The following is an 11,285-nucleotide window of genomic DNA, read 5'->3' as shown; positions in this document are numbered from 1 at the left end:
CGTGTCTAGGCATCAGGTACTCAGAGACACACAGACAAACACTCAACCACACTGAGAGGTGGAGATTCACCCCACCCTATCTAAGCACTGCTGCAGCCACACACAGGCAGTCAAAGGAATCTCACAGAGAAAGTTAAATTACACAACCACAGCAAAACATGGTGACGTTCTGGAAAGTGCATTGCACAGGTCAGTTTCAAAGGAAAGGGAATGTAAAGCTCTGAAGATAGAGACCTGGGCACAAAAAGTGGGAATAATTCACTAAATGCACTAAAGGCAGAAATGCAACGCCCATGTCCGGGTCCGGTGTTTCCAAAGGGAGTAGCTCACATGCACACCCACTCACACCCTCTCACAGATTGAGACAGAAGGCAATCAGGGAGAAAGGACTAAAGCAAAGGGCTTCAGGAGATCCTGGTGGAGCACTTGGCAGATTGCACTGCGGAGAAAAAGGAAAAACAAAATAGATTGTATTGTCCGCAGATGGGTCCTGGAGAAGAAGGAGCAATTCCTCTGTCTCTCTTACCAGGTACTGTGGGGCGTCTGCTTCGACCTTTCTGAGGGTTTCCTCACTTGCAATAAATTCAAACCTGGAAGGGAAATGAAACTGCCATTGTTTGGACAACTGCCATGTTCCAATATTTGTTCTCACTCTTCGTCAAAACATATTGTGAAATTGGAATAGCCCTAATCACAACTCTGATATTCATCAGAAACTTACAAACGTCTGTCCAGCTCAAAGATTTTTCATGGAAAATATCCATAGAGTTGGAATCATTTGTTCACAAGGAATTTTGATAGATTTGTGGATGGATATTTGGACCAGATTCAAATTAATGCAGCAATTTCCTCACCATGTGGAATTGGGTCCACACAGATTCTTCTCACTGGGAATGGCGTGATATTTTCAGATCTCTTCACGGGATCTAGAGAACTTATGTATATACAGGAAAACATGAAAGCCCAAAAAGAAGCAGATGGCATGTGGATACAGGGTTGATGGAAATTCATCTACAAGACACTTACCTCTTGGGCCCCTGGTTTGGAGCATTATGAGAAGAGATCAGATTGTGCCCACCCATCTGTGTGGATTCAAATTCAAATACAAGACACAGCTGAATAAACAACATATTTCCATTTCGATTCATGGGATGACGATGATGTTTGGGGAGCAGATGGGAGTAAAGCCAAGTGGTGGGAGAAGAAAAATGCCACCATCAAAACAATAAGAAAAATAATGAATAGACTCAGGGCAGGTGTGCTGCTCTCCTATCCCTCCTAGAATCACAGAATGCTAGAACAGGAAGGGACCTCGAGAGCACCCTGAGTCCAGTCCCCTGCCCTCTGTGCAAGAGCAAGAATCTCCAGACAATGCCTGATACACATCTGTCTAATCTGTTCTTGAAATCTCCAGTGATGGAGATTGCACAACCTCCCTATGCAATTTATTCCAGTGTTTAACCACCCTGACATTTAGGAATTTTCTTAATATCCAATCTAAACTTCCTTGCTACACTTTGAAGCCATTGCTTCTTGACATTCTCAAAGGCCAAGGAGAACAATTTTTCTCCCTTCTCCTTGTTGCCCTCTATAGGTACTCATAAAATGCTATCATGCCCCCTCAAAGTCTTCTCTTTTTTAAATTTAACGAGTCCGGTTCTTTCTGTCTTCCCGCATAGCTCATGTTCGCCAGCCCTTTCATCATCCTTGTTGGTCTTCTCTGGACCTTTACCAATTTCTCCACATCTTTCTTGACATGTGATGTGCAGAACAAGACACAGCACCTCATCTGAGACCTGAACAGTGCAGAGTAGAGCAAAATGACTTCTCGTGTCCTTCTCATGACACTCTTGTGAGTACTAGAATTCCAGAAGTTCACCTCATGTAAGATACTATTACTGCCATGAAGTAAAGTATTTGTCCTGACACACGATTATGAAGTAATAGATTTCTGACTGACCGACTCAGAGGCCAAGACAGCCAAAGATATACTAAAAAACAAAAAGCAGTCCAGTATCACTTTAAAGACAAAGAAAATAATTCATTAGGTGAGCTTTCATGGGACAGACCCACTTCTTCAGACCATAGCCAGACCAGAACAATATTTAAGGCACAGAGAATCAAAAACAGTAATTAAGGTGGAAAAATCAGAAAAAAATGGATCAAGGTGAGCAAATCATAGAGTAGAGGGGTAGAAGGAGGGATGGGGGGAGTTCAAGAATTAGATAAATCCAAGTATGCAAATGAGTCCCTATAGTGACTGAGAAAATTCCCATCCTGTTTCAAACCACGTGTTAATGTGTCTAATTTAAATATAAAAGACAGTTCAGCAGTTTCTCTTTCAAGAATGGTGTGAAAATATTTTTTCAGTAATACGCAAACTCTTAAGTCATTAACAGAATGGCCCACTCCATTAAAATGCCGGTGAACAGGTTTGAGGATCTGGAGTGTTTTTATATCTGTTTCGTGCCCATTAACTCTTTGTCTAAGGGAGTTTGAAGTCTGTCCATTATACAAAGCACGTGGGAATTGGTGGCACATGATGGCATGGAAACTGTTTAAAGACACCATACTAGAGGCCCAACTTAAATGTATACCCCAAATAAAAAAACACAGTAAGAGACCTAACAAAGAACCACCATGGCTTAACAGCCATGTTAAAAAGGCAGTGAGAGAGAAAAGGGCAGCTTTTAAAAAGTAGAAGTCAAATCCTAGTGAGGAAAATAGAAAGGAACACAAACGCTCCCAAATTAAGTGTCATAATGTAGTAAGAAAAGCCAAAAAAGATTTTGAGGAACAGCTAGCCAAAAATTCAAAAAATGATAGTAAAATGTTTTTAAATACATTAGAAGCAGGAAGCCCACTAAAAAAGCAGTGGGGCCCTTGGACGATAAACTTAAATGTATACCCCAAATAAAAAAACACAGTAAGAGACCTAACAAAGAACCACCATGGCTTAACAGCCATGTTAAAAAGGCAGTGAGAGAGAAAAGGGCAGCTTTTAAAAAGTAGAAGTCAAATCCTAGTGAGGAAAATAGAAAGGAACACAAACACTCCCAAATTAAGTGTCATAATGTAGTAAGAAAAGCCAAAAAAGATTTTGAGGAACAGCTAGCCAAAAATTCAAAAAATGATAGTAAAATGTTTTTAAATACATTAGAAGCAGGAAGCCCACTAAAAAAGCAGTGGGGCCCTTGGACGATAAAGATATAAAAGGAGCGATCAAGGAAGACAGTGCCATTGTGGAGCGATTAAATGATTTCTTTGCTTCAGTCTTCACGGCTGAGGATGTTACAGAGGTTCCTAAATCTGAGCCAGCCTTTTTAGGTGACAAATCTAAGGAACTCTCCCAGATTGAAGTGACATTAGAGGAGGTTTTGGAGTTAATTGATAAGCTGAATAGTAACTAGTCTCCAGGACCAGACGGTATTCACCCAAGGGTTCTGAAAGAACTCAAATGTGAAACTGTGGAGTTATTAACAGTGGTTTGTAACCTATCCTTTAAATCCGCTTCGGTACCCAATGACTGGAAGACGGCCAATATAATGTCAATATTTAAAAAAGGCTCCAGAGGAGACCCTGTCAATTATAAACAGATAAGTCTAACATCAGTACCAGGCAAATTAGTAGAAACAATAGTAAAGAATAAAATTGCAAGGCACGTAGAAGAGCACGAATTGTTGGGCAAAAGTCAGCATGGTTTCTGCAGAGGGAAGTCGTGTCTAACTAATCTGTTAGAATTCTTTGAAGGGGTTAATAAACATGCGGACAAGGGGCACCCAGTGGACATAATATACCTAGATTTCCAGAAAGCTTTTGACACGGTCCCACAACAAAGGCTTTTACATAAGTTAGGCGGTCATGGGATAGGAGGAAAGATCCTTTCATGATTCGGGAATTGGTTAAAAGACAGAAAACAAAGTGTTGGAATAAATGGTAAATTTTCACAGTGGAGGGGGTAACTAGTGGTGTTCCCCAGGGGTCAGTCCTGGGACCGATCCTGTTCAACTTGTTCATCAATGATCTAGAAAATGAGGTAAGCAGTGAGGTGGCAAAGTTTGCAGATGACACCAAGTTGTTCAGGACAGTCAAAACCAAAACAGATTGTGAAGAACTACAAAAAGATCTCAGCAAACTGAGTGATTGGGCAGCAAAATGGCAAATGAAATTAATGTGGGTAAGTGTAAGGTAATGCACATTGGGAAAAATAACCCAAATTACACGTACTACATGATGGGGTCAAATTTAGCTACGACAGATCAGGAAAGGGATCTTGGAGTTATAGTGGATAGTTCTCTGAAGACATCCACGCAGTGTGCAGCGGCAGTTAGTAAAGCAAATAGGATTTTAGGAATTATTAAAAAAGGGATAGAGAATAAGACAAAAGATATCATACTTCCCCTATATGAAACTATGGGACGCCCACATCTTGAGTACTGCGTGCAGATGTGGTCTCCTCACCTCAAAAAAGATATATTGGCATTAGAAAAGGTTCAGAAAAGGGCGACTAAGATGATTTGGGGTTTGGAACGGGTCCCATATGGGGAGAGGCTAGAGAGACTGGGACTTTTCAGTCTGGAAAAGAGGCGATTGAGGGGCGATATGATAGAGGTATATAAAATCATGAATGGTGTGGAGAAAGTGAATATAGAAAAATGATTTACCTTTTCCCATAATACAAGAACTAGGGGACACCAAATGAAATTGATGGGTAGTAGGTTCAAAACTAATAAAAGGAAATTTTTCTTCATACAACGCACAGTCAACCTGTGGAACTCCTTGCCAGAGGAGGCTGTGAAGGCCAGGACTCTATCAGGGTTTAAAAAAGAGCTCGATAGATTTTTGCAGGTTAGGTCCATAAATGGCTATTAGCCAGGGTTAAAGTATGGTGCCCTGGCCTTCACTACAAGGGCACGAGATGGATGGCAGGAGATAAATCACTTGATCATTGTCTTCTGTTGTCCTTCTCTGGGGCACCTGCCATTGGCCACTGTCGGCAGACAGGATACAGGGCTGGACGGACCTTTGGTCTGACCCAGTATGGCCATTCTTATGTTCTTATGTTCTTAGATAGATAGATCTACAGATAGATGAGGTGTATGAGGATAGATAGGTGGATAGATACGGTGTATGGGGATAGATAGATAGATATGGTGTGTGGGGATAGATAGATAGATAGATCGATATATAGATGAGGTGTATGGGGATAGACAGGTTGATAGATACGGAGCATGAGGATAGATAGACTGGTGGGAGAATGGCTGGAGGGTGAATTCATTTCTTTATCATATACCTTGTTAAGTATGTGATGTTCCATCTCCTAAGTGCTGCAGACTCTGTACTTGTGGAAAGAAACAGAGGTGTTTTTATTACATTCACTGGCTTCAGAGAACAAGTCCCTGAGGCAAATTTTCTGTCATGGTCCTTGGAGAAAGAATTACCCTGCCACTAACTGCAACAAAACAAAATTCATTAGTTCAATTATTTCATAGGAAGTTGTATCTTCATTGACATGTGTGTTTTCTGGGTGAAAATCACCACACGATTTACTAGCTGTGGGAAGTCATATGAGAACAGGTTGGGCAATGGGGTCTCGGAGTGAGAACAATGGTATTGTCTAAAAGGAGGAAAGATTAGTGCAGGCAACACAATGTAAAACATCAGGGGCACAATCAGGAACAATGCCCAGGGCTCCTGACTCCTTTTTCCTGACAGCCTGTGGTCCCACTCATGTCTCAGAGCATGATGAGACCTCAGGAGCTGTGACACCCCATCCCATTTATTCTGAACACTCAGCCCCACTCCCCTCCTAGAGCTGAGAAGAGAACCCAGGAGGCCTCATTTCAAGTCCCACTGCCCTCTTCTTCGGGCCCATTTCCCTCTTTGTGACCCACAACCAAAGCTCAGAGCAGGCAATGGGATGGTGTTCTTTGTCTCCGGTCAGTTAGCAGAACAAGCTCCGAGACACTTACAATAAACTCTGTGTGGGAACACAGGGTTGCCGTGAGGTTTTGTGGTGCCTGGAGTGGGCTTAGCAGCTCGATAGGGGGTGTATTTCTTTTGGGGTTGTTGTTCACACACAAATGACCCATCACAGAGGAAGGCGGAGCCGTGTCTGGTGGCTGTTCTATGGTTTGGATGAACTGTTAATTAAAGCTCTTTCCATGAGCACAATAGTCCTGGGTAAGCATGTGGGGTTGTTCACAAGGGATGCAGAATCAGTTGCCCATCGGCACAGACTGTGCATGGCTCATCCTGTCCAGTGGGGGATGGTAGTTTGATCGCAAACACCCTGGTCATGTGACTGATTCACTTTTCTCGCTTATCCCTTGTCAAGTGAGTGCTTCTCATGAGATCAGGCCTGGTATCAACACAATCACTCTATGGTTGCAAACACCCATGGGCAGGGCCACAACACTCACAGAGAGATGGCCACTCTCGAATGACGGCAGTTCCATGGACACCGGTGGTAATCCAGACACACGCCAAACCAGCGGGACAGGTAGGGCCAATGCCCAAGGCGCTGCACACCCAGGTGCTTTCCTTCATTTCCTCTTCATCACCTTGGGGATATCAGCATGGCTCTTTCTCCTAAAGCAACTAAACCTTCTACCTCTACCTACATATGTCTCCTGTAATTGAAGTAAGATGACAGCCTGAAACTTAAGTTCATGTTCTATGAGCCTGATGTGAGGCCTGAAGGCTAAGCCACAATGGTCAAGACTTTGCTTATGCGTCAAGAAGCCTAACACCATGTGAGATAGCTGAGGTCCGAGGACATGATAGAGAGGACCTTTCTGACCTGAAATTCTGAGGCTGACTGATGATATGAAATACCCCGCTGAGATGTGACTGTAACGCTCAAACATTGAAGAAAGCACAGACACGCTAACAGTGAAGTTCAAAGAGAAAGAAAAACACTCTCTAGCCGTGTCTACAAGTGCACGCTACTTCAAAGTAGCGGCACGAACTTCGAAATAGCACCCGTCACAGCAACACGTGTTGGGCGCTATTTCGATGTTAACATCGACGTTAGGTGGCGAGACGTTGAAGCCGCTAACCCCATGAGGGGATGGGAATAGTGCCCTGCTTCGACGTTCAACGTCGAAGTAGGGAACATGTAGTCGTTGCGCGTTCTGCAACTTCGAAATAGCGGTGTCTGCCATGGCAGCCATCAGGTGAGGGGTTGAGAGACGCTCTCTCTCCAGCCCCTGTGGGGCTCTATGGTCACCGTGTGCAGCAGCCCTTAGCCCAGGGCTTCTGGCTGCTGCTGCTGCAGCTGGGGATCCATGCTGCATGCACAGGGTCTGCAACGAGTTGTGAGCTCTGTGTATCTTGTGCTGTTTATTGCAACTGTGTCTGGGAGGGGCCCTTTAAGGGAGCGGCTTGCTGTTGAGTCCGCCCTGTGACCCTGTCTGCAGCTGTTCCTGGCACCCTTATTTCGATGTGTGCTACTTTGGCGTGTAGACGTTCTCTCGCAGCGCCTATTTCGATGTGGTGCTGCACAACGTCGATGTTGAACATCGATGTTGCCAGCCCTGGAGGACGTGTAGACGTTATTCATCGAAATAGACTATTTCGATGTCGCCACATCGAAATAGGCTACTTCGATGTAGGCTTCATGTGTAGACGTAGACTATGGGTCCTAAATAGCCTCCCCCCTGTAGAAGTTATAGCCTTGTGTTTTTTCAAAGACCTTAGTTACCGCACCATCTCTGTTGAGAAACAGTGTTGGTTGGTAGGGAAAAAAAAAAAAAAAAAAGAAAAGAAAACTATATCATTTCTTCCAAAGTGGCATGTTAATAAAAGGCCCGCAATATGCTAATGAGTCATGGGTGCAAATTCCCAGCACCTCATTAGCATAAGGTCACGTGGTTTGGAGTCCAGAAGATGTTCTTCCAGACTCCAAAACACCGTTTAGAAGCGCAGCCCCTGGGGGGTCTTCTGGAAGGAACTCCTTCTTCCGGAGGCCATTTCTTCTCAAAAATTTTTAGGTAAGTGACATGTGTAGAAACAGCCATACGGTGTGACTACACTTCCATTCCTCACTTGAGAGACGTATGTAACTGAGGGAAATGGAAAGTGCAAATGAGTTACATATTTACATATTTGGGAACTCATTTCCATATTCTTATCTTGAAAGAACTTCTTTCGAAAGAAGAAAACCAGCGTAGATGCTGCTCTTTCGAAAGTAAACCCCACCTTTGAAAGAATCCTTCTTCCCTTAGTTTAATACAATTTATTTAATTTATTCCCATTCAAAAGAGGAATGCAAGTGTAGACACACTCATAGTGCCTATTTCAAAATAGCAATTTCCAAATAGGCTCTTTAATGCATTTTGAAATATTTCAACTGCTCTTTCAAAATTGTTTCCAAAGAGTGGTTTTGTCACTGACATTTTAGGATAGTTATTTCAATATCACTGCGTGGTGGAGTTTTACTTTGGCTGCAACATAAATGTTCATTCTTGGAGAACTGAGTTCTCCTGGGATTAATTAAGCTTCCTAGTCATTGTGTGTCAGGGGCTTGCAGGATGTAGAGACATTGGACATCCTGGGCTGTGTGGAGGAGAGGGTTGGACTGCTCAGCTCTGACCACTCCATGGCAATGAGTAAGTCTATGAGAAAGTTGCTCTGGGAATTCATGGGAAGGGCTACAAGATGGATGAGCAGCAGGTCCAAGTCAAAGCAAAGGATCTGTGTCTGGGGCACCAGGAGGCCGGGCAGACAAAAGATCTCTCTGGTGTGGAGCTGCTGAGCTGCCTCGCAGGTGCAGGTCGTCCGAGACAGAGTCAGCACCACGGCCTGCGGAACACCCGGAGGATCCTGAGGTGCCAGACTCACAGGCCCAGAAGGGCACAGCGAGGAGTAGTGGGTGGATGAGGAAGATGAGAAGAGTCTGCGGCATAAACAACCCAGGGATGCGGCTGCATGTGGAACCAAGGCCTGGTTTCCCCCCCAGGAGGAGCCCTGGTTCGTAGCAGGACCGAGTCAAGGAGGGTAGGAGGTCTCGGCACACTGCTGCTCACAGGCACAGCCCCCACACCTCCCACTGGCTGAAGATTCCTTCCAATCCTTAAAGGCTGCAGCCGGTTGAGGCCACTCCTGGGAGTGGTGAAAGGTGAGGATAGGCACACTGCACCGCTGGTGCTGGGGTCAGTTGTTTCCAGGGGGGCCCAGACCCTTTTATCTTATCTGGGCCCCAGAAGAATGGCCCTTTTTGCCCACACCATCAGCAGCCCTGACCAAGTCACCTTGGTGGTTACCTGCAGGAGATGGAGAGGAGATAAAAAGGGCACAGGAAAGAGAAGGAACGAAAGCAGGAGAAGTTCTTGTCTCTCAGACGGCAGAGGGACCTGCTGCAGAGTCTGGTGGACCTGGTGGTACAACCAGACCATTCTGACCTCCTTCTGCACCCCATAAAGAACTCATTATCGGGAGACCTCACATCCCTCTTCCTGTCAGTATCCCACATGGCCTAAGGGTCAGTGCCCTGCCATGACTGTTCCACCTGGTTGACGTATACCTGCATGAAATGATTCTCAAGGAGAACTTTATTTTTCTTTGAGATTTCTAGGTTTGAAGTTCTCACACCGGGAGCATAAGCTATCGTGTTCTCATGTGCATCTGATGAAGTGGGTCTTTGCCCATGAAAGCTTATAATGCGCCACAGTGCCTCTCTGCAGTTGTAAGAAGGGTTTTTTCCTCATTAACCTTGTAGGTTTAGAACAGATCCAACCCTTTCAAATGACGAAATATAAATAAAAACATTAAAGTGATTGTGATTAATTCAACCAAACATTTATGAATTTCCCTTAATTCTCCCATTTTCATTGACCTTAATTTTCATTCTCCAATTTCTCCCATTATGGGCAAAGATAATTTTCTCAGCTGTTTTTCTAAAGGCCTCTTTCACCTCTTTGTTCCTCAGAGTGTATATTATGGGGTTCAACACTGGTGGCACAATTGTGTTCAAGAGAGAAATCACTTGATCACCCTCTGAGGTGTTGCTGGACTTGGGCGTCAGGAAGTTAATAAGGGCTGTTCCGTAAAACAAAGTCACCACCACAAGGTGGGCAGAGCAGGTGGAGAAGGCTTTACGCCTTCCCTCCACAGACTGCAGCTTTAGGATGGAGGAAATAATGCATATATACGATAGGATTATCAACAAGAAAGGGCAGAGGATAAACAGCACGGACACACTGATACTAAAATTCCTAATTTTCCATGCGTCAATGCATAAAAGCTTCAACACTGGTGGGATATCACAGAAGAAGTGGTGGATGCGGTTGGAGCCGCAGAAGGGCAGATTGAAGGTCCACATGGTCTTTGGTACTTCCACTGAGATGCCAATGAACCATGAAGCCCCCGCGAGCAGAGCACACACCCGGCCGCTCATGATGGTTGTGTAGTGCAGGGGGTGACATATGGCCACGTAGCGGTCGTAGGCCATGGCTGTGAGGAGACAGCATTCGGTGAGGCCCATGATGGTGTTGACGTACATCTGGGCTGCACAGCCTGCAATGGAGATGGTCTTTTCTTCCACCAGGAGGTGAACCAATAGATTTGGGACCACACCACTGGTGAAGCAGATTTCCAGGTAAGACAGATTCACCAGGAAGAAATACATGGGGGTGTGGAGGGAGGGGTTAAGCTTTATCAGAAGGATAACAAGGAGGTTCCCCATCAGGGTGACCAGGTATATGACCAGAAGAACCACAAACAGAAGGATTTGCAGCTTGCCCAGGGATGAAAACCCAACTAGGATGAGCACATCGGAGATGGTCTGGTTCTCCCTAGGGTCGCTCTTGGAGTAGGTCATCTGTAGGTGTGAGAAAGAAAGAAATGGTGAAACTGAATCTGTGGCATATGGAATGCTACAATGTTTGTTTTCTCCCTTTCAAATATAAAGAGTGAATGCCAGTTCTTTAAGTGGTGTAAATCTTAACTTTTCCATGTGTATAATTGAAGATATTGTGATTTCCACCCATGGAAGCTCTTTATCCCATCACCTTGTTAAAAGAAATTTCACAAGGAGGTAGATCCTACGGTGTAAGGGACTGTTCCACTGATGTTTTACTTTAAGCTTCCTTCTTGACAAGGAACATTGTAAAAGCTGGCATGACAGTGACATGACAAAGGTGAAAACAATGAAATGTAAGAAATGAAAGAGTTTGCACACCCTTCCTACGAGGGTCTCAACATGACACATCAAATCCTGGTGAGCAGCAAAAAATCTACCCAGGAAATGCTGAAGGAGAGAGATTGTCAGCATTGAGTCAGCA

The 11,285-nt window shown here is 44.5% G+C and overlaps 1 protein-coding gene across 1 annotated transcript; it reads right to left on the bottom strand.

The window, feature by feature from the left end:
* Window positions 1–8,505: 8,505 nt before the first annotated feature.
* Window positions 8,506–10,822, bottom strand: LOC142004501 (olfactory receptor 10A4-like). The gene is made up of 3 exons (XM_074982145.1): window positions 9,839–10,822; window positions 9,255–9,266; window positions 8,506–8,805 (listed from the first exon to the last, which is right to left on the bottom strand). The coding sequence occupies exons 1-3, from the start codon at window positions 10,820–10,822 to the stop codon at window positions 8,506–8,508; spliced, it is 1,296 nt and encodes a 431-aa protein (XP_074838246.1).
* Window positions 10,823–11,285: the final 463 nt, after the last annotated feature.

The sequence above is a fragment of the Carettochelys insculpta genome, chromosome 32 (assembly GCF_033958435.1).
Source record: "Carettochelys insculpta isolate YL-2023 chromosome 32, ASM3395843v1, whole genome shotgun sequence".
Classification (NCBI taxonomy): Eukaryota; Metazoa; Chordata; order Testudines; family Carettochelyidae; genus Carettochelys; species Carettochelys insculpta.
Note: the sequence above shows the minus strand (reverse complement) of the source record. Positions and strands in the feature narration are given on the sequence as shown.

What these genes read in the sequence shown, in the direction of transcription:
- LOC142004501 (XM_074982145.1), bottom strand. Translation starts at nt 10,822, where the DNA reads ATGACCTACTCCAAGAGCGACCCTAGGGAGAACCAGACCATCTCCGAT.